The 24,244-nt window shown below is 43.8% G+C and overlaps 1 protein-coding gene across 2 annotated transcripts in view; it reads right to left on the bottom strand.

Moving 5' to 3' along the window:
* Nucleotides 1-349: 349 nt before the first annotated feature.
* The window catches only part of PRDX3 (peroxiredoxin 3), a 54,527-nt gene continuing 30,632 nt past the window's right edge, over nucleotides 350-24,244 (bottom strand). For both annotated transcript variants that reach the window (XM_069239237.1, XM_069239239.1), the window contains exons 4-7: nucleotides 18,477-18,612; nucleotides 12,701-12,804; nucleotides 4,229-4,394; nucleotides 350-677 (exon numbers count right to left, since the gene is read on the bottom strand). In XM_069239237.1, coding sequence (XP_069095338.1) covers nucleotides 627-677; nucleotides 4,229-4,394; nucleotides 12,701-12,804; nucleotides 18,477-18,612 — 457 coding nt within the window. In that variant the 3' untranslated portion in view covers nucleotides 350-626. The remainder of the gene's footprint in view (nucleotides 678-4,228; nucleotides 4,395-12,700; nucleotides 12,805-18,476; nucleotides 18,613-24,244) is intronic.

Here is a 24,244-nt window from a genome sequence, read left to right as displayed (position 1 = left end):
ATGTCCTCTTTCTCAATCTCTTTCTCCGCTCCCGTGACATCCTCATTCTGCAGTTGCTCTTCCAGTCACTTCTCCATTTCCTGTACAAAGCCTACCTACTGTCAGCTAGATTCACTTAGAGAAGCCGCAGAAAGCACATGTAAACAGCTCTCTAGCTAAACACAGCTCAGCCTTTACACTATCCGTTCTTGTGGTCTGGAAATTAAGGAAGGACGTGGCCCCTACACCTTTGCCGCCACAATCAGAGTGTTGGGCATTAAACACATAAATAAATCATTTTTGTACACTGAAGGTAAATCTGCGAAATACTTCCAACATACAGTAGTAATCTCTAGGCAACTGTAAGAACTCCATGTGCACCACTTTTATTTGAAACGTGGGAGCCAGACTAATGGTAATCATGATCCTTAATTAACATAAAATATATCAGCCATATACTTGGCGGTCACAGAAAATCAAATCTCGTTTGACATTATTGTTCAAAGTGAAAATGAAATGTAAGGCGTTGCTTCATTGCCTAATGCTCTCCCTAGAGATAGGAACAACTCCTTCACTATGGAGATCTGGTTCTTTCAGCAGCACCCGACAGTCTTCATCAGCAGTGTGGTGAGCCAGTCTGGACACCATCAGTTCACCTTCTCAAAATACTCCTTGGAGCCTTCCGGGCTAGGTTTGATCTGCAAGCACGAGACCAGAGACAGGACAAATGTTACTTGTGCAAACATTGTTCAAGTTAATTTAAAACATTGTAGGTTCAAGATCCAAAGAGCACTAAACTTTGAAGCCTCCCTCACATTTAGAACTTGCAGTAACCTAAATCCCCTTGTCCATTCTCCACTGCTACATGAAGGGAAACTTCACATCAGTGGTAGACTAGCTTACTAGACAAAACACCCCAGACATGGTTTTGCTGAAAATGTATCATTGTTGCAATGTCACCTTACCTTATTTGCTGCTCAATAACTCATGTATTAAGAAAAATCTCCAGCTCACTTTGCATCTCCTCACAATAATTATCCACCTCAAAGTTGACAAGTATAATCAATCCCTCACTCAAAGCCAGCGTGCCTCCTTTCTTTCTACTCCAGGAACTGCAGTCTCTAGTTCTCAAGCAGAGGTCGGGAAGGGTGGGTTTATGGTTGGGATTCATAAATGTTCAGGGACACTTGCCCATCAGCATGGCTACCATCTCATCACTCTTCCCTCCCAGAAATGATCTAATGGCTTGGAAGCAAGGAGTGGTAGTGGTGCAGAGAATATGATGTGGCTCTCAGTGGTCAGCTTTCTAAAAGTGTATGTTATTCATACAAGAGATCTCTGTTTAAGAGCAAACAATCTACTACTACTTTCCACACTTGATTGTACTATTCTTTTGGTCTCCTTTCATTCTTTGTATCTATTTAGTCCTGGTTTTCATCTTACCAATAAAATCGTTCTTTGTCTGTCCTTTGGAATGGTATTGTGCCCGCTATTTAGCCTCTTTAAATTGGGATGCCTCTTGGTTTTGGTCTTGGCCCCCACTTCCCTCTCTAAACCATCCCTCTGTCTTTTATCATCAAGACCGATAGCCTGCAATCACAGTTTTATGCAGACAAATTCCATAGTTTATTCTCTTTTTCTTCCTTTTTACCTCCTTTTTGGGACGTGTCCCTCTTATCTTTCCTTCATTTATGACTGAGTGGCTAATCATTTTTCTAAAACTTAATGCCACGAAGACCGAGGTTCTGTTCATTTCTGGCTAATCTCACCCACCATTAATTTTTGTTTTTTTAACCTATCCGCATATCGTGTTTTCTTTCTGTTTGTAATCTTGGTTTTATCGTCAATTTGCCTCAATTTCGCTCCTCGGTTTATTTCGGTTATTACATCTTGCTGATTCAAATTATTTAACATTCATAAAAATCGAATCATTCATTCCTTTCTCTTCCCTTAAACTTGTACTTTTTACTCGTTTCCAAAACAACTGCTCTTCACTATATGTAGGTCTGTCCAATTATCTCAACTCACCTGAAGTCTACATAGAATCCTTACATTCCCTTTGTTGTGACTCACTCACCTATACGCTCTTATCTACAGCACCTATTCTCGCTATCTTTCTTCTATGTTGTAATTCCCATCCCATTTTTAAGTATTTTATTTAATTACCGTTCTCCTCCCTACCTAATTTCACAAAACTGTTTCCTATGGTCTCCCTTAGCATGCTTGCTCTGACTTCACCACAAACCATCCCATGTTCGCTCTTCTGAGCTTCTGACCTGTGTGCTGTTAGATGGGCATCTAGTCTAGGTCTGTTTTCATTTTTGCTCTAACAAACACAGTGGAGTTGGGGAGGTGGGATACCCATGCCACAGGCGTGCCCTTGTGGCGTGCAGCTGAAAGCGTCTCAGCACCCTCAGCTGCTTAGCCTAGCACTTCGATGCTCTACATCTGTGTTCCGAAAGACATCGCACCGCCCGCCGACTGTGCCAGCACTTCTAATGGTTGGCTTACCCACAACTGGAGAAGGCTTCTTCCCGAAATGCAGGACGAAAGTGGGCTACAGTGGGAGACTGCTACGCAGAAGGCAGGGCTCACAAGTTCGATGAGCCGGATGGGGATATGGCTTCCATCGATGGAATTCCCAACACTGCCGCACTTATGATATTGATAATCAGTCTTTGATAGGCGGGCTCCACTGAGCAGCCCACGCAGGACTTGCTGCAAACCTGGGTGACTTTAGGGGGTGGACGCAGACTCGTCTCACGGATTTATCGAACTAACGTGTGCATGAGGACAGGCAATTTACCTGCATTATAAACCCGATGGGAAACATATTTGCATAGACTGTTCGTAAGAAAGGAATGTAAGCAGGACATGAGCGGGTACACAGGTTATCTCTGAACAAACGCTACAAATACACACTTTTTACATCGGACTTACCTTACTCCACATGGGCTAAATATTATGATGCAAAGAGAGACCATACGCTGCCCCGACTGTGCCCAGACAGACACGGATTTTATCCACGTGGTGTGGAGTTGCCCTGTAGTGCTGAAGCACTGAGCTAAGGTAGTTGGGGTTTGGAGCACACTTCGAGGAGATGCAAACTACACACTTTAGAGATATGCATTCTTATACACGACAGCGAAGTAAAAAAGTGGGCAACAGATTCTTAGACCTGGCCCTGGTTATTGCTCGTAGGGATACAGTGTGACACTGGCAGTCGCTGGAACGTCCACCTCACAGCAGATGGAAGCACGAGGTGGAGACCTGGGGGAGGGCGTCGTAATAGGAGCTGAGAAACTGCAGTGGATTCGTAGGAAACCCATTGCATACCTATGGGTGAAAATTCTCACAGCTTTCACTAAGGCAGAGGGCTGAATACCCCTACAATGCTCTGCATTGTAGTTTCCATGGGGATACACACTCCTAATCCCCTCGACACAGTTGCTCTCTTTATGCTTTATGGTAGGCTATCTCTCAGATGAGAACACATTATAGTTGCTTAATCAAGTACTTTCTGAATCTAAAACGCTGCTGCTAGCGAGTGGGCGACTGTTAATAGCACATATCCTGGAATATGTGAGCAGAGAAAATGTTCTAGTGCTGATATATGAAGATGGAGATCGCTTATCCTCAGTCGTATAATAGTGCATCACGGCTTCATAGCTTAGTAATGTTTTGGACTTTAGCACACTACATCTTTAACTTGGTACAAGTACTCCACTGCCGAATTATTTCGGAAAGCCTTAATAAAAACATTTTAAAAATGACAAACAACTTTTATCTGCCTCTTCCACTTCTGGAACAAGACCACGGACTATCACTGCCTGTATAATTTGTTCATTGGTTCTGTTTGGACATGTTTTGTATGGATATGTTTTGTACGACGATTTTGCTAAAAAAAAACAAAAAATATAAAAAAAAAACACACAAAAAAAAAACTATAATAGATTCAATAAACAAATACAATTTAAGGGGTGTAAAGATGGTGTATCCAATTAGTATTATTTCAGAGATTTTGTGTGCATGAGCGATTCATAAAGCTTGCATAGATCAAGACCAAAGCCCCACCATTTTGAGATACCAATCTCATCCTGCATTTGTTTTCTGTTCAGCGTGTTACATTGCTCTGGATCTATTGGTGTTGTGAACCTTCACACTTTCATGATGCTCCTACCAACAAAGATACTGCCAACAGCATTCTGAAACCTCTAGCATTGCTCAGCCACTCCATTACATTACATACCGTTGGGGAATCTGGGGTCCAATTGGCAGGGCACACCTCGCCATGCGACTCCACGTATTGGAAGGCTTTCACCAGGCGCAGGGTTTCTTCCACACTGCGGCCAACTGGGAGGTCGTTCACACTCAAATGTTTCACAATGCCATTTGGATCAATAATGAAGAGCCCCCTACGTGAAAAGAAAAAGGACCACGCACATTAACTGACACTGCATGCTTTCCCAAAATAAATCTTAAAGAAACAGTGCAACGTTTTAGAAAACAATGTGAAATTATTGCTAGTAAACACTAGACGCAGCCGGGATGGCTTGTGCTTCTAGACTTCTAAAGCACAGCTGAAGGAGAAAAAGTTGTTAGCAGTAAGCATAGCCAATGGGAACCTTGTAATGAGTCACTTGCTTTACTTTTAACCTATCAGTTTCTTAAACAGTGCTACTTCCACCATGAGTAGTGTCACCATTCGATACAGGATTATTCAAATTTGGAACATTTGTATGGGATAAAGATGGTTTTGCATCATTTTACAGCATTTAGATACTTATATAGGCCACAGATTTGACATACGCCACTTGGGATCAGGTGGGCAGAAGAGCTCTGCCAGAACACTAGGGAATATTTCAGCAAAACCAACCTAAAAGATACATCACAGGGCACAAATCTGAACACCTTTAAAGCTATCTTGAGGGGAAGCAGCCACCTCTATAATGGCAAATATATGTAGAAAGGCACACCTTAGCAAACACAAACTCTGAGTGGACGTCGAGAAAGCGTAAAGAGAACACAAACGTAATCCCTCCATAAGAAGGTAAAGGGAAGGGACGCACATAATGGCCAACTGAGAGTCCATAGAATTGGCAAGGCAGAAGCATTTTTACTGAGGTTGAAGCAAAAGGTTTGAAAGAAGAGCAACAACTCTGCTAAAATTCTTGCCAACAAACTGAGGGCTCAAAAGATGATGGAACTCACAGCAAAAACTATGATCTCAGGGTGGGATAAAAGTCACTAGTGAAAAGGGAAACCAGGATTTAGTTCTCACGTTTTATAAAACCCTATACACTTCAGGTTAGGAGAAACAGAAGGCTATCTTGACTTTTCAGAACAGGGTACACGTGCCATCTAGCCTCCAGTTTGGAAAACAGAAGTAGTCAAACCAATCCCCACACAGGAGGTTCTACGTGCTTTTAAAATACATGCAACCGAACAAGACTCTAGTGGGGATCGCCTCACTGTGGCATTCTATAGACAGTTTGCACTTCTTTTGCTGGGCTTTCATTTTGAACTGTTCAACACTTTCCACAAAGCAGGAGGCATTACCCCTACTATGAGGGAAGCTGAGGTAGCGGTGGTCGCAAAACCAGGGAAACGTGAAGACAGCAAATCATACAGGCCTGTGGCCCTTCTGAGCATGGACATTAAGGTCTTCACACAAAAACTTGTAGAGTGTCTAAATAAGTTTCTGCCCATCCTGGCTGAACCAAGATCAAGTGGGTTTTGTTATAGAAAGACAGGGGGCTGACAATGTGAGTAACGTAGGCTATGTGATCAATAAATGCAAAAAAGAGAGGGGGTCCCTGCTCTCCTGATGTCTGATGGTGTGAGCTGGGACTTCTTCAGGGCATGACTAAGCCTAGGTCTAGGCCCCAATATAAACAGAGTTTTGCTATGTCCAACTGGAGGTAAGAATCCAAGTTAATGGTGTGTCACCTGAAACATTCATGCTGTTTAGGGGCACACAACAGGGCTTCCCCTGTAATTCATATTCTTTGTCCTTGTAATTGTGGCCCTAGCAGGGCTTATCAGATCTCACCTGTTTATCCAGGTGGTCTAATTCGGGTGGAAATAACTAAAAATAAGCCTGTTTCAAGACTATTTCCTCCTTCCAATAATGGAATTTGAGATCTCTAACTGTGGTCATGAAATGCCTGGGAGACTTCGAAAAAGCATCAGGATTTCAAATGAATAAGGACAAATAGGAGGTACTAAGCCTATCTATTCCAAGAGACAGCAAGATCTAATTGAGGATTCATTGTCCAATGCAATGGGTCAAAACCCTGATCAAATATTTGGGAATTGATATTACTAGATCTGTTAAAACGTTGACTAACACTAACTGGCCCAGTTTTAAATTTCAGATAATAACAAACTGAAAGGCCATTATATTTCTTGTTTGGGTGGAATCACTGCTGTGAAAATGAAAGGGTTTGGGGGGTGGTATCGAGCTAGACTAGGAAGGGAAAAAAAAAAAAAAAAAAAATACTGATGGCCCCTTCGAACAACAGTCAACCAGCGTCTGTCACTGCTTTTCATAACTGTATGAACAATGTCATCAGCTAGCTCAATCTTAATTGTCTTAAATTTAACGGAGATAAAACCGAGCTCCAGTGTTGTTCCGCAAGCAAAGAGCCGACTGCAATCCCATCGAATTGCTGGCCTTTTGATGTAGAGTTAACCTCTTCTGCATCAGTTCGTAACCGAGAGGTTATGTTTGACAGTAAGCTGTCCATGGAAACACATGTGGACAAAGTAAGAGGCACCTGTTTTTCACCACTTCGAGGTCTCTGGACGATTCTCACGCTGATGCCCCCTTCTGCTAAAACACTCAATGTTCGCAGTGTTATTTTGAGAAGGCTGGATTATTGTAATGCCCTTTTGTTAGCTGCACCAGAGAACCTTCTAAATAGACTGTACAGAGTGCAGGTCACTGCTGCCAAGTTGGCTTTAAATAGACCCAGGAGGACATCTATCTCTATGGCGTTGAAAGATCTGCATTGGCTTCCGTTGCGCCAGCGCATAGTCTTTAAATCTCTTTGTACGGTTTTCAGAGCCCTCCAGGGCAGTGGCCAGTGCCATTAGAAAACAGACTAAAAATATACTACGCGGGGAGGTGGCTTCTTTCTGCCACTGCCAACCTTGTGTGCATTCTGAAAGTCAGGAAGACCAGACATGGCGGACGTGCCTTTATGGTGAGAGCAGCCCAAATCGGGAATTTGCTTCCTGGTCCCATCAGATCCCTGACGGACCTCTTGCAATTCAGAAAAGCCCTGATAACTGGGCTCGTTTGGGGACTGCAGAAGGGAGTTCCACCTAAACAAAACTGACGGAACAAAATATATTTAGATAAGATGCTGGGAAATGCACAGTCCCTTAACCCTGTTTGAGAAGTTACTAACGACACATGAAACATCTAAGGGCCTCACAACAAAACTATACCAACTTTTGTTGGAAGATTGCTACAAGGACAGCTGGTCTTATCAAACTCAATAGAAACAGAACTGAGAAGAGAATTTAGTGAGAAAGAATAGCCTAAACATTGGCTCAACATCCAGTGTGGCTTCAAAAGTTTCCAACACAGAGAGGCTGAATATAATTGAGTAGGAGATGGTACCTGAACCCTAAACTGAAAAGTATATTCCCCAGGAACTTCAGATGTGTGTTGGCGATGTAAAGCAGAGACTGAATGAGGAAAGATTAAACCCTTCGGTAACGAATTACTAAGCAACATAAATGACGCTACGGGGAAGACACACAGAGATCCAGCAATGGTACTAGTTAACATGAAAGGACTGAAAAAAAAAAAAAAAAAAAGACAGAACCCTTTTCAGTGACACTGTAAGTGCAAAATCTCTGCCTCACTCTAGCAACAGAGAAACTGTCCTATAGTCTGATGTATACGGTCAAGAATTAAAAAAAAAAAAAAAAATGTTTCCCCCTACTTGAATATCTGTCCCGTCTACCCTAAAGATGGTTGGTTCTGACGGAAAATCGTTCTGCAGAAATAGGGCTGTTAGAAAACATATGAAGGCCCAAAAAAAACAGTCGAAAATTTCTAGGATGGAATATGGAGGTCACCTTGGGTGAACTAATCTCTTCATTTGGGCAGTGGAGTGCCAGGGGGAAGGGGCCTTCAGAGAAGGGCACAGTTTATGGTACCCTAATCGTTTAGTTGCAAGCAACTTCACCACCGCACTCTGATCAAGACCAGCAGGTCGAAACGCGTTGGTGTTGAAGGATGGTGATTTAATTTTGACTGCAATAAAAAATAAAAAAATAAAAAAAAAAAACTTCCTCCTGGACTGTTTGTTCTTGGATTTATGAGAGGAAATTGTCCATTCCTCACACCTGCACCAGCATGAAAGAGCGCGACAGAAGCAGGACCAGTTTGTTTTCATATATATATATATATATATATATATATATATATATATATATATATATATATATATATATATACATACACACATACATCTCTCAACATAACGTTTTAAACCCTAATAACCACAGAAATTCGACAGATACTTATCTCAAATAACTAAAACTCACACATCAATAATTATACTGCAGATGTTGCAATAGTATTATTAATGAGGTCACAGAAATGTGGGGTAATTAGGAGTGCATGGCAAGGGTGCAAGTTATAGTTACCTTGGCCAACCCCTGCATGCAGCCAGCATGGGGGGGGGGGGGGGGGGGGGGGGGGGGGGGGTTGGCCCCTGCATGCGGCCAACCCCATGGACATGGCCTTTGGCCATGCATGGCAGGAGGTTGGACACAGGGCCTGACCTGTGGCCACCCTCCCCCAAAGGTAGTCCGATTCAAGCTGCGCAGGGCCTTTGGGCATGCACGGCAGGGGGTTGGGCCACTGGCAGCCAAACCTACGCTGTACAGAGCCTTCAGCGACATGGCATAGGGTTGGCCTTTGGGCCTCAGTGACCCCATCTCCCGGGACCACACAATATATATTAAGGGGAATGGAGGGCCCCTCACTGAACCTTATCAGGCCTTGGGGACCCCATTCCCTAGGGCCAAACTTATTTTAAAGGGGAGGGTGCTGTCTTGCCCCTTCTGTCCCAGCCTATTTTGGCCATGGGGACACCAACCTGGGGGACCTGCCTTTCCCTTTTTTCCTTATAAATGGGAGGGGGCGGTGCAGCCTCCCTCCCTCAGTCTCATTAAGCCCTGGGTACCCCATCCCCCAGGGCCGTATATGTATTAAAGGGGAGGGGGCCTGCGCTGACACTACCTGAGCCTATTAGGTCCCATGGACCCCATCCCCGAGGCCTGCCTTTAATATAGGTGCATGCCCTGGTGTCCACATTGGCACCCACCATCCATATGTTGGGGATCACAGGGCCCCAGCAGCCCCAACCGGGTTCCATGCTGTGGTAGCTGACATTACTCCTGGAAGAGGGAGCAGCTAATTATGCTTCTCCCTCTGGGCAGAAGCAATCTGTTCTTCTTTCTTCCCTGCCAGCATCAGTGCAGACAGGGAAAAAGAACGCATGTCTGCTTCCAGATGACGGGAACATGATGGTGTGTCCCGGGGCCCCTCAGAGACCTTCCCCGCTCCCCAAATAACATTATTTGTCACACCTGTCCTGACTCACCTGGGGGGGAAGGGCATTGACAGGGAGTGGAGGGGCTTTAATATGATACTGCCATCTAGTGGACTCTTCAAAAAAACTTGCAAGATTGTCTTCTAAAACAATTTCCCTGAGCTATCTTCACTTTGCTGCCCTCACCCACCAATCGGGGGTTGATAGCAAAACTCTATTAAGTCCTAGAATGTTGATGCAGAGAACTTGAGGTGGGCTTCAACTGAAGCAGACAGACTCTGGATTTGTCTGGGGTGCCTTAAAAAAACAAAAGAATTTCGTGAATGTATTTGATGGCTAGTCTGTTCATTTTAGAATTCCACATTCCCTTTCTTCAGCATCAAATATTGTGATACATGCTAAAAGGATGGTAGTGTGAAAGCAATAGTGGTTTAAGGGTTTGAGGACGGAATGACTGACCACCAATGTCCAAATGGTTATGTTTGAAGACTGTGACTTTCATATGGCTGCTTTGCATATCTTGCTATAGACACGGGCAGCACACCCTGGCTTTTTTCAGGCACACAGAAATCATGGTGGCATCCTTCTGGGACAGAAACTCCCTTTCAGACAATTTGTATATAACTTGCTTCCCCTGCAAACAGCTCTTGTGTCTCCACCAGACATTTTTACCACCCCCATCTTCACTCTAGCTGCCTGATCAAAGCAGCAGTAGCTGTGTTGTTGCAGTCCCCAGTCCTCTTCTGATAGCACATAACCCAAGCCATGAATGGTCTTCAAAAAAGCTAATACGATACAGTGATTTTATGACCATACACGGTATGATAACATATTGCTTCCCTTGCCTCCTAATTTCGAAAGAAAATTCTATTCTAAGCGCCGTCTGATAGGAAACATTCCACACCGTAAGCCTTTGAATCTCAACTTGAGTAGAATGGCCCCACACTCCTTGCCTGGTAATATTTTCAGAACATTATAAGATAACGATTGTGCCTGTGGTGTTTATTTCATGTTCACAAGTTCATCCTCCCTGAAGCCTTCATGAGGTTTTTGAACGAAGCGCTTAAAAATGCTGTGCTGTCAAAGGGACTGTTGAACATAGGCTTGCTTTGACAGCCTCTGCAACTAAAAACGGCATACTAATGCAGCTGGGTAAACACGCACTTCTTGTTTACTGATGCAAGCAGTCATCTTGCTTGTAGCAATGCTCTGCACACTGCCCCTCCAGTCTTCGGAATTTGGACTCTCCTTAAACAACATGTAATTCAGCAGGAGGGTTAAGTGGCTTCATATTTCTGGTGGAGAAAAAAACCATGCAAGGTAGCTGGTATCTCCTCGCTCTTAAGCTTCCTGGGTCAGCAGTGCTCCTGCTTCGACATGCCTGTCGTTAGGGTGGTCTATTCTGTAGTAAGCAGCTTGCCTTTACCTCCTGTTCCGAGGTGGATGAGACTGCTGACTGGCGGCAACTAAAGGTTAACTGCGACTTAAAAGATGAAGAAACCATAAAACCTTGGCACATGCTTATCACAAGTTTTAGGGCACTGATATTCAAGTATACATTTGAGGACAACATTGCTGGAGTTCCCATCACCTTTCCTCTCAGGTTTCTTCAGACACTAACCATACACTGTCCAAATGAAAAACTAGTGTCAAAAGGCAAGCCTATACCTTTTTCTACACTTCAGAGTAATATTCTTGCAGCAAAACTATAATGATCTAAAATGGTCACATATCACATGCTGCTTTGCTTCTGGTAAGGATTGCATCAACTGCTCTATTATATCTCAGTTCACCCTAATAAGTGGGCCAGAACAACCAAGTGTCGAGAAGCCTGTACAGGAAATATTCAGACCTAAATGTTTATCTACGATGGAACAAGAATACTGATTATGAGACACAGTTTGTGATCCTTTTACAAGTTGTTTCTATCACAGCATAAGAAGCTGTGCTGAAAAACAGGCAGAGCCACAAGGGTCTTGCCTGTATTTGCCAACAGACCTTTTGAGGTACGGTCTGTAATCGAGTTAAAGATGGACAGGCCTTTAGCACTAGCATTTGTCCGTGTTAATGCAAAACTATTAACTGACCCCCTCTGTAACACAAAAAAGGGAAGGCATCACTTGATAGCTTCAGAGGAGTTTGATGAGGCATTAGCTCTATCATCAGACAAAATGCCATGGGGCTTTTGGCTGAGTAAATGGTATCCTTTGGATTCCTCCTACAAGTAAACATCACCTTCAGCATCCAGTGAAAAACACTGTGACGAACGTACTCTAACTGAATAAATCTAAGTCGACTGCCAATCCCTTCGAGTTTACTATACTCTTGGTGCGGAAGGTGCTTCTGATGCCGGCTGACTGCCTGGTGGCAATTCCTTGGGAGCTACCAGTTTTCTAAGCCATCATCTCTCAGGGACTGTAGCACAGAAGATTTAAGTGGTGTATCCACTATCACGAGCTTCAGCGCCTAGGACCTTTTGGAAGTGCGCTCATACATGTTTGGATAAGATAGGAACTATAAGGATTTCACTTTAGCTTCTAAATTGAAACCAGAAGAACGTACCAGAAAAGCCAGGCATAGAATTCCAGACTTCATTTTCTCAAGTCCCATACAAACTATTTTCAGATCTTTCAACACTTTGACTTGTGTTCGTCATGTAAAGGTAGCAAATTGTGCTGAGGTTTGGCATAATTTATATGAGACACATACACAACAGCTCAATAGATTTGACTTTATAATTGAATCGATAAAGATTCAAGTGAAAAGCGCAACAAGAAGAACTAAGCGCCACAGAGCTAAACAATAAAATAAAAAAGAAAGTAAAAAATAATTAAAAAAGATAATAAATAGTTAAGGACCAACGAGAAACCTACTGTTCAATGCAAAGTAAAAAGGGAAGGAAAGGGACCCAACACATACAAAGGAGCCGAAGTGATGAATGTGGTTGCAGAGTGTGGTGGGAGGTGTGAAGCAGAGGCCTATCAAGAAGGAAAAGAAAGCTATCAGACACGGAGCGCGGGGGATTATCAGGGAGAGGGGACAGAAGCATTCTAGAGAAGAGTACTGTAAGATGAATATTCATAAGTGCAAAATGCCAGCAGCTGTTGCACAATCACATACTGTTTTTCAAAAATGCTCCTTACCTCAGTGCTATTCCTGGACCCTCCAGAAGAACTCCATAATCTCGAGAAATCTGCTTGGTAAGATCTGATAGAAGTGAGATATGCATCTTTCCCAACCCACCATTCTAGGAGGCAAAAGCGAGATAAACATGACGACAATGATGGTGTTCCTTTAAGACCAGTCCACCCACTTTATGCAATTCTTTCCGATCACAAAGGCATATACTTTCACACCAGGGCAACGCTCCAGACAGCAAAGCTATCAATTTTATTTTTAATACGCCTGTTCATAAGTTTAACTCCCACCAGTGCTCATTTCTGACCCAGTCGACCATGGTATTCTACCAGTCACACCTTTCACTGATCTCAGATCTTAATGTCATGTAACATGTTTTCATTTAGTGGTTTCAGAAAAAATACTGTATTCCTAGTACTTTGCTGCATCTGAGATTGAGGGGTGAGTCAGGCAGCTGCCTTCTAGTTTTAGGAGCTGTTGAAGGTCATCTTTTTCAGCACACACTTGTGTGGTGGGTTCTTGTGTGCAGTTGGTAGGGCCTGAACCCCCACCCCACACACACCTGTAAGGAAGTGTAAGGTGGTTCTGTAGATTATTTCATAGGTTATGAATGCCTCTTGTAAGGGTTCCTCTTTATGGTGAGAAGCTAGTTAGTTTTTCCAGGTGTGGATTTAGGGCGATTTAGACAGCACTGGCTAGCACTTTTCAAATGCAGTCCGATCGTCTCTGTTCTTGCAGACAGGACGACTAGCTCTTTGATTTAGGGATGTACTGTTAAACCAGCTTCTGCAGGTATTCGGATTATAAATCTTAACTATGCAAGGTGTTCTCAATCTGATTTGTGCCACCTTCCTGCCATATAAAGAACTTCTGTGCAACTCTCGTTTCCAACGGAAGGCAGGGATGACTTAGCTGTGGGTGCTGTGGTGTTTCTGATTTGTTTTAATTATTACCTAAAAGCCTGTGTCATTTTTGCAGTGGTAGGATGAAGGGTATTAAGCTTTCTTGGTTACTTTCAGTTGTCACTTGTTAAAATATTTTAAATTATTTTTTGTTTCTATGTGTGACACAGCAATAAGATGTATTGCGTCTTTTTGGCTCTCAGACTTCACTGGGACCCCTTACATGAGGCTTAAAGCAGGTACTGTCAGTTGTCAAAGAGGTTCCTCCCCAACCCCCAACCCAGCCTATGTCCCAGTCTCTTTGCCCTGGCTCGATTATGGCAGATCTACTTACTGGCAGTGTTGGCTGGCTACCGATTGCAGTGCACTCCGGTGAGGTGTTCATTTAACAGCTCACGGAGTTGCTGAAGTCTTGTCTAACTGGAAGCAAAGATATGAATTTGGTGAACAGTTCTCGGTATGGTTATCTTCCTCAAGTTTCTACATATAGGGGTGTTGGCCACCTAAAGACAGTGTAATTAGATCTGAGAACACGGTGACAAGGGTTTGGACTGGACAACCAAAGTGTGATATTTGTAAGCCACAGGTACTACAACGTGAGGGGGATTTCTAACTCTATTACTGGAGGAAGAAATCATGTTAGCAATACACATTTCACGGAAGCTGTCAAATACTTCTGTGCGTTGTTGTTTGTGCCGTTAATCCACCCAGGGCTGAAGCTCCCCAGTAGTACGATATACAGTGGCAAGGACAGTACGGCTATAAACCAAGTCAGTGATGTCTACAAAAAAGATGTCAAGTGCACACCCGACCTCTTGATATTCAGGAAGCGCCTCAAGACATGGCTCTACGACCAGTAGCTCCCTCCCAGGTGCCGTGAGACCTTAATGGGTGATTTGTGCGCTCTATAAATCCTTGATTGATTAATTGATTGACTGGAGAGAGGGGACGAAGTCCAAAAGTGTCATTGGAGTCCTGGAGGAGTAGGAGCTACTATCTACCCAGCTGTATTTGCAGAAGTTGGTCGACGGTGAGTAAGAACAGGTCAGCCCTGCCGCCCTGGAGCCGGAGAAGAGTTCCTGTTGGATGCAGAAGGTGTCCCACGCTGGAGTGAACGCAGATGGGTGTCGGTGCAGGAATTCCACCAACAAGCCTTGGCAAAGGCAAATTCGAAGTTAGTGGAAAAGTGGAGCTTTCGTGGACCAGCAAGGCCCAGGAGGACTCAACCCAGGAGGGGGGAGTCAGAGGAGGCCCACAGCGACAGAGAGCCCACAGGAGCAGAGGCAGCACCCACAGGACAGGGACACAGAAGTCGCAGAAGGAGTCCACGCAGCACTACAGAAAGGGATCCCACATCGCAGGATAACCACGCAGAGGGCTGGGCATCACCCGAAGGAGCACTGGGGACTGGAGCTACGCATCGCCTGAAGATCCTGTAAAGATGCAAACAAGCCTTGGTAGCCGAAAGAGACGTGGTGCATCGGGGTACTGTCCTGCGTGGGAAGGCAAGGGCTTACCTCCACCAAAGTTGGAAAGCTGGCAGAGAGGATCAAGAGGACTTCTACGGACCACCAACCGTGATGCAGAATCCACGAAGCTCCGGATAAGAGGAGATCCACGCAGCCGGTCGTCGTTGCAGCAGGTGTCTGCGGATGTAGGGGAGTGACTCGTTCACTCCAAGGGAGATTCCTTCTTTCTTTTAGTGTAGACTGAAGACACGCTGCCCTCAGTGGATGCACAGCCGGTAGAAAGGTTCCAATTGCTGGCAGGAGCCCTGGAAACAATGTTCCAGAAGAGTTCTTCTTCTTGGAGGCAGCTTGTCGGGTCCTGGAGGTTCAAGTCGCAGTTCTGGAGGCCAGAAGTCAAAGTGGAGGTTGCAGAGGAGTCCTGCTGGAAATTCACAAGCCAAATCTGAAGACCGACCCAAGAGAGAGAGAGACTAAATAGCCCTGAAAGGGGGATTGGTCACCCAGCCAGGAAAACACCTATTAGGAGGAGATTGTGATGTCAACTGCCTGCCCTGGCCACTCAGATGCTCCCAGAGTTCCCTGTCAACTTTGGAAACAAGATGGCAGAACCCAGGGATACTCTGGAGGAGCTCTGAGCACCACCCCTGGGGAGGTGATGGACAGGGGAGTGGTCATTCCCCTTTCCACTACCCAGTTTTGCACAAGAGCAGAGCCCCCAGTGTTGACTGGTTTATGCATGGAGGGCACCAAATGTCCCTTCAAAGCATACCTGTGGCTTGAGGAGGCTACCCCTCCCAAGCCAGTCACACCTATTTCCAATGGGAGAGGGTTTTACCTCCCACTCCCAAAGTAAATCCTCTGTTCTGCCTTCCTGGGCTTGATCAGATCAGGCAGCATGAGAGCAGAAACCTGTCTGAGGGGTGGCAGCAGCTTGGGCTGCCCAGAAAACCCTGCAAGACTGGTGGTAGCAATGCTGGGGGTCCTTTAAGGAGCCCAGAGTGCATGGAATCATACTTCAAATACTTGCAACAGTATTGGGGTATGATTCTGACATGTTTGATACCAAACATGCCCAGGTTCGGAATTACCATTATGTAGCTAAACATAGGTAGTGACCTATGTCCACTACAGTCGTAAAATGGCGTCCCCGCACTCACAAAGTCCAGGAAAATGGGCTTGGAGTTTGTGGGGGCACCTCTGCTAGTGCAGGGGTACTCTCACACACTGGTACCTGCACCCTGCCCTCTGGGCTGAGAGGGCCTACCATAGGGGTGACTTATAGCGATCTGGTGCAGTGATCTGTAGTGAAAAAGGGTGCATGCACCCGTTTCACACTGATTGCAGCGGCAGGCCTGCAGAACTCTTTGCATGGTCTCCCTATGGGTGGCAGAATAACTGATTCAGTCCGCAGGGCTCCCCTGGTCGATGGTGGTGTCAACATGGACTTGTTGCCCTCCCACTGCTGCTGCATGGGGGTAGTCACTCGAGTTAGCAGTCAAAAAATGCACCATTTTGACCTACACGTCTGATCTATTTAAACTATATCTTTTCTATTTCATTCAAAGCAACCTGTTTGAGATCATCTACGAACCTCAGATTGAGAACATCTCTTCAGCAAGTTAAGGACCAGTGAAGATATAAATTGGGATGATGGGCACAGTGCACAGGTGCAACTGAGGTTATGTGTGTGATACTGTCACAGGTGACAACTGCCCCTCGAGCACTTTCAGAGGATTAAAAATTGAATAAAAACAACTGGCATTTGTCACAACTTAGTATCACAATACGGTTAGTCACTTACAGACTTACTGTAAAGTGGTCATTGCTTAGAGATCTAAAACTAACCAGGCATCTATCGAATCCTTCTTCAACAGCTTTGAAGAACATTCGTTTAAAACACCAATAGTTTAATGCCACAATTTAAAGACTTTTTTTTTTTTTTAAGTGAGGCCTGCTCAGGATGAACAATCAGACCTTACCTCAGTTTTCAAATTCAAATGAAATGTTTAGATTGAATGCCCCCGAGTCTTTATCGTTTCTTGTTTAAGGACTTTGTGTGCAACATCTCGATATAAAATAAAACATTACTGTCTTCACTGGCACTAACCCACACAAAGGAGGTGTGGACTAATTGCTAAATAGTTAAGTACGAACGCAGGAGCCCAAGGTTTGATTTCTGGCTTTAACATTTCAAAAAACACTGCGATCCTGTACAGACACATTCTCCACTGTTTCTATTACAAGGCTCATCCATTCATTCACCACCCTTTCAATAAAAAAAATCCTCGTTTTACACTTTAAGCGTGCTCTTTCAGTCTATCCATTGTAACCAGCAACTCCCTGCTACAAAAAATGCAACCTTTTGCTCTGTGTTGTCACTTTTCTAGCCACGATCTATGTGTGGGGTGTATTTTTTTTTAACCGAAAAATGTGTGTAAATTATAATGGTAATGTATTCCGACTTAGTGCTCTATTTCTATAAGATTTCAGAGGGCCAAATCTACTGTATAATTTCACAACGTTCTAAGACATATACATTATTGAAATCAAGTTGTAGCTATTTTGTATTACTGTCAACAAGGGTATCCAAGCAGCCACGTTTCTCTTTGACCGCATCTAAATATTCTGTGAATCTAATGAACATTTCCAGTAAATATGTGGAAAATATATACAAAACAACCACTTTGTGAAATCATAAATTTGTCTTGTTTTTAGAAATGCATAGCTTTTCAGATTCATGATTTTGGACTATGTTTTTAATTTGTGCTAGTGTATCAAAACAGTGAAAGGTAAAAGCTCACCTCAGATTGTTTTACACAGCACAGATTACACACTGTATAAATGCAAATGTTTGGTTACTCTTTTAGATGCTAATCTGTTCATAATCTTTATGAAAAAAAGAAACAAAAAGAAAGCTAAATCCCAAGTAAATGCAATGTCCGTTATCCTAAAATGGAGCCTTCCCACCCACTAACACAGCTGGTCAAGATATCCTAAATTAAAGTTTGAAGTGATTGTAGAGGGTGAAAAAGTCTAATAGGGCTTAGGTTTGCACTGTTAGCTAGCTCATATTGTACGTTATGCACTGGCGTTCACGCAACCCTATCTAGCACAGTACTGTACAGAAGGTTTATATTACAAGTGGATGCCAGGGAGGTAGGGAAGTGGTTGGGGGATGGAGGAGGGGAGAAGAACCGGGAAGAGCTTTCTTGGCCTAGATGACGCGCAGGGGAAGTAAGGGACGCATTAGTGAAGTGCCCTTCTGGGTGACAGGCAGGGACACTTTAAACTATTTGGGACACCCCTATCCTATATTTTGTGTTTGTGGTGGATACAGTCAGAGAGAAACAAAGCTGTTTGTATACCCTTGTTGACAGAGACAGACAGCCTAACAAGGTAGCTGCCCTTACCTTCCTTGGTGTATTGATCCAGGCGAGATGGCTGAAGTGCGAATCCACCGACACAGCCACAACTTCACAGTTCACATCACGAAATTCATTTGCTTTGTCACTGAAGGCCACAATTTCCGTAGGACACACAAAAGTGCTGAAAACAGAGACATGCATCAGCGGAAGGAACAAACACAATCAAATGTCATTTGGTGCAAGAGTCACCAGAAATAGCCCGTTGCTAATTGAGGTGTTTCTAAATCTCTGCTTTACGGACACCTTTATAACTGGTACATTATGAACAAATAGCACAAAATATTTAGAAAATATTGTACAAAAGGATGAATAAATGCTCAGTTTTTCGTTTGCTTTCACTGTTCTTATAAGGATTAAGGGAAAAAGGTTCAAATAGTACCAAATGCAACACGTTGCACCTCCCTCACGCAGTTATAGTAACGAGCCCATTACCCCGCACTTATATACATGAAACAGGCATGCTCTGACCTGGTCACTGGCTAGGCAAGCCATTCCATCAAAGCAACTCTTCGCTCAACTTGACTCGACAAATATGCAAGAACATACAGAAGAAAATGGGTTCCCAACACTGGACAGGGCTATTTGAGAGCAAACATGCAAAAATATCCTCCTACCCGAGACTATTTAAATGGAAAGGATGAGGTTATCTACGGCTTAGGTTTGAATTACATGTTCTATGCGCCGAGATTTATAATTTACATATTACTACTACAATCTGTATTGACTAAATGCACAATGTTTTGGGCTTAAATCAATAAACAAACAAATAAAAAGTGGGCCTACAGGCCTGGGGTCCGTGCAAGACACAACTAGCTCCTTTTAATCTGTGTTGTTACTGATAAGAGGGAGAAAGCCACAAGGAGCAGAAAAAAATTCCAACCCGTGTCTTATCAGCCCTTGTGTGTTGCAGTGTGTGTGGCAAGATACACCCTTTAGCTGACACCCTATTCCAGGGCAGACTGTGGCCATTTATGTGCCCACACAGTGATATTGCTTAAGCCAAATTAAGCACGTTATGTGTTCATGAGGGCGTCATGAGAACAAGGTGTGAAACAAAGGCGTGAACATAACATTTGTCTTTTGTTTAGTATATAATACTGGTGTTTAGACTGCCAGCAAGCTGATTAGGTTTGCCTGGTATGGATGCTGAGGCGCAGGAGGTAAAGGGTTTTCTTGAGGCCCACAGCATGTGGTCAAGTGGGACAGCCAGGATTAGAACCACGTTTTCCTGGACTATTTATCAGCTTTCTACAACCTATGTTCTAAAATGATGTAGAAAATAGATTTTCTATGGGTGACATATAGCACACATTACCCCCGGCTAAATGCTTTATTTATGCAATGACACTAGGTTTAATTTTACTTCAATAATTTAGCACCTTGTCTTTTTCAATATTTCACTTTCAGTTCGCTTGTCTTTGGGTCAGTATGGCTACATCCTCCCGCGCATCCATACGACGTTCATAGAATATGAATTTCACAATATGCCACTCGACAAACAACAACTGTAGCACTTAGCTACCTCACAGTTCACTGATAAAGGGAAACCCGTCTTCATTACACAAAGCCCCCACGTTAGGAAGAATATACGCTGCATCATTTTAAACACTGTTCCAGCCATTATTGGCTCAGAGAAAATCTACGACCCAACATCATTCAGGAACACAAGTTGCAGAATCTGCCTAAAAGCCAAGGCTGACTTTACTTTCACTGAGGCATGTGCTGACAGAAGCACCGCCCATCGATCGTATTGACAGCGCCTATCTGCTCTGTACGGATGCACGGTGTACAGGTTTATCCCACATTCTCAGCGTTTCTGCCTCCATTTGATCAAATCCTTTAATCCAGTTACCGGTTTTCGCTCTACTGCTTCCTGCTGCAGGCCATTCCAAGACCGAACTGCCCCTAAAATAGTCTCATGTTGCAAACACTCTCCTACTGTGCCCTCTAGTTGTATGTGCATTTTCCTCTGCCAGATGTAATCTTTCAAACTGACTCCAACAGGGATACTCGCCATTATTTATTACACTCATCCATCATTTAATCACCTGTATGCAGGCTAACAATATGTTGTCTTTTTGGAGAGGGGTGAACACTCTAGAATTAAACACTATGCTCTAGATGAGTTCCTATAATTGACAATATTCCAAATCAAGCAATAACATTGGGTGATGTACTAAATAAGGCCTCTAGAATTCTAATTAGTAATCTAGGTGAGCCCTGATAAGGGTTGTAGAACTGGGCAATATACTCCAACATGAGGCCTAAGGATAGGACACCCATCTCCATATGATAGAAAACAAGTGGCATTTATATCAGTAACACATTTCTTTGCCTCCATGTTTTTCATCTTTCCATGGATCCGAAATTCCCTTACCCTCAGCATGGCTTCATTACAATGTATTGTTACACTGAGGTGAACAGAGTAAGCAAATACTAATATTGTGAACACCTTAGTTGGGAATCTGTACTTCTCAGGATATTTCTTTTCCCAGTGCATAACTTTACACTTAGGTGCGTTAAAGTCCTTTACTCAGTTTCCAGAAGATCCGCACATCTTCCAAACAGAATTAGAAAAAACAAAACAAAACAAGGCGGGTGGTCTTCACATTAAATCTGATAAAACATCAATAGCATGACACTCACTCTAACACCTTACTTCGCCATCATAAATGCTACATCTGCCGCCTCAAGTTCTAAAAATCCTAACTTCAATATGTTTTTTCTGAAGGGGCAATTCATGTAAAGATTCAAAGCAAGTAATAAACCACATGGCACCCCAGGCATCAACTGATTTAATGACCATCTTGCCAAAAATAGCATGACACAGCAAGGAGAAAACAAACAAATCGAGAGCAGGGTCGTGCTCTGGAAAAATTGCAAGATCTGAATATCACCCACAAACTATATTAGATTGATTACCGAATCATCAGCTTGTGCTGCCTCGAGATACTTCTAACAAAAGCAAATGGTAAATGAGTAGCTGTATGTTCTGTTTACTAATGCTATTTAATAATCTCCAAGCCCAGCAAGCAGGCTAGAAGACGACAAACTGAAGACTAATTTACTACCACATAAAACCGAAATCTTGACTCTCAATGCCATACCAACACCAGCACAGAACAGCACAACACTTGAGATACTATCGCCTCTACAATAAGGAGTGGCATCACATCTCTTAAAAGAGGTTACTGTCATCAGAGTTTCAGAAAATCCCTTTAACTATCAGAGTACGAACAACCTAACTATCAGCTCTAGGTATTTGATAAAATGGTCATAATCCAGATAGAATAATAGCTGGATGCTTCCCCTCAATCAGACCGCATGTGGTTCATTCAGCAGTTGCCAAGGACGCAGAGGGAGGCCTTTGGTCGCTGCTTGCAATGATGCTCTGCAGCTCGTACGTGAGGGTGTTGTGCTCCTGTAAAAGGGAGAACTGCCATTTGATAAAGCACAGTGCCCTCTCTCACGAGCTCAGAGTAGCAGGCATTCCTAGCTCTATCCAATCCTAGTAGGTCTCCCTATTTATCAAACACTCTCAAAGTCTAAAATTCCACTCAGCTCACACGTGCCTGCTTGTCCTATTAGAAGGCAATGGAAGCCTGTCCTACAGGCACAAGTGCAATGAAAGTTTGGATGTTTCCAAACTCCCTACTGCTCAATGCGTCTTAAAGGAGGGGACTAAAAGCACTCTAGCCCGCAAGGTGAATCCACAAGCCCTTCTCATCTTCACCTGCATAGGTTTTTTCTGTAGCCAGTTAAGTGGGAAGATGCACAGGTCATCACTATGACTAATGGCACTAGGATACACCACAGCACTAGTATTAAAGGAGCGGAGCCTGCAGATAAAATATTCTTCACATTTTGCCTCCAGATGCACATTGACAGAAATCTGTCTTACTGGCCCTTTTTGTAGAAAGACTGAAGTTAGCTACCCGAGATTGCCTGGATTACTTCTTGAATTAAGAAACCATTTTGACAAGGTATCAGTCCCTAAGAACTCCAACAGCATTCAAGCATGTGGAGAATGCAGCATCCTTGGAAAACAAGTAAAAAATCTATTATGTTTCCATTGATTGTGTAATTAGTAACTATTATTAGAAGGATACCAAAATTAGTATCTGCCATCAAGAGATTTAGAGGCTTGTTTTACTTTTAGAACTGTTGGGAAACAACAAATCACAAGCCAGGATGGGAAAGAGACGGCTAGTTGATTATTGCCAAGGCCACCAATGCATTAAAGTGAGAATACTTCCTTTTTAAGCATCTCTCAAATGAACAGATGGGATTGTCATGCCTGGATTTTTCTGCCTCTCAGCTGTACATGTGAAAAAGAGAAGGAGGCTCCAAGTTGTTTTTGTACTCTTCATGATGAGCCTCCCAGCTACACAAAACCGGTTTACAGAGTTTTTTTTTAAATTAAATATTTTCTTTGTTTGAGCAACTAAACTAGCAGCTTGACTAAATCACAATTTAGGGAAATTAGGGTCAGGGGTGCCAACAACAGGGTTACTGGAAGCTCCATCACCAGCGACACCATCCTCTATTCCTGGATTCTTATTTAACAACCATATATTTTAAGAGCCTTAGTACTGGTTCACTTCAATTTCACTAACGTGTTTGAAAACAATGATTTGTAAAAGGAAAGGTCAGGAACAGAACATACTGGCCCTGCTGAGTTCAAGCATCGGGAAACAATAACTGCTTCAAGTGCCTAAAAGTGACTTCAGGCACTATGGAGAGAGCTTTCACTGCTGCTGCCACCACACCTCCCCCGAAGAGCACATAAAGGGCCTTTCACCTGCCACAACTGCTCCTTCACCTGCCCTCACACACCATAGCACCCCACCCTGAGCCCAGCCGGACACCTCAGATGCAAACTTCTTAACATCCGCTCCCTTAGTCAAGCATGCAGTAGAAGAATGGGACCTCCTTGACTATCGCCCCTGATGTCACCTTCCTCATGAAGTCCTGGATAACACCCACCCCAGCCATCGCCATCCCAGACTGCTACAAAATCATCCACAAAAACTGCGTCAACCGACCAGGAGGAGGCATCATCTTAATCAGTAGGAACGCACTCCACCTTATGACCATCAATGAGGCCCTAACCCAGACAACCACCACCGAACACCTGCACTTCCAAATCCAGACCAACCTAAACATCTCTCTCTGCAAAACCCTTGCCTAAATACCTCCCAAACCCCACCCCCAGTTCAGCGAAGCCACTGTCGACCTCATTGCCCCCAACATCCTCACAGAATACATCCTCCGCAGTGACCTCAACTTTCACCTCAAAAACTGCAACGACCCAAACACCATATGAACTACTAGACAACCTCGCCACTCTTGGACTCAAGCAACTAGTCAACCTCCCCACCCACTCAGCAGGACACACCCTTGACAGCGTCTACTCAGCAGGAAACATCTCCCTCTGAACACTTCTGGACTGATCACAACTGTGTCCACCCCACATTTACCAAGACCGCCATGCAACAACAAGCCCCCCCCCCCCTTGCAGGAACTGGAGCAAGGTCATCGAAGCCCAGCTCACTGACGCACTCAGCCTCTCACCTCCACCGGAGACCGTGGATGCGAACGACTCAGCTTGCAACCTTCACCGATGGATCACCGACTGCGCAAACACCGTAGCCCCCACTAAGAAAAACCAACAGAAATCAGCACCACAAGAAACCCAGCTGATTCACAACTGACATCCAAGAGTCTTAACGCACCTGCAGACGACTAACAAA

The sequence above is a fragment of the Pleurodeles waltl genome, chromosome 6, assembly GCF_031143425.1.
Source record: "Pleurodeles waltl isolate 20211129_DDA chromosome 6, aPleWal1.hap1.20221129, whole genome shotgun sequence".
NCBI classification, from domain to species: domain Eukaryota; kingdom Metazoa; phylum Chordata; class Amphibia; order Caudata; family Salamandridae; genus Pleurodeles; species Pleurodeles waltl.
This window is presented reverse-complemented; position numbering and strand designations above follow the sequence as displayed.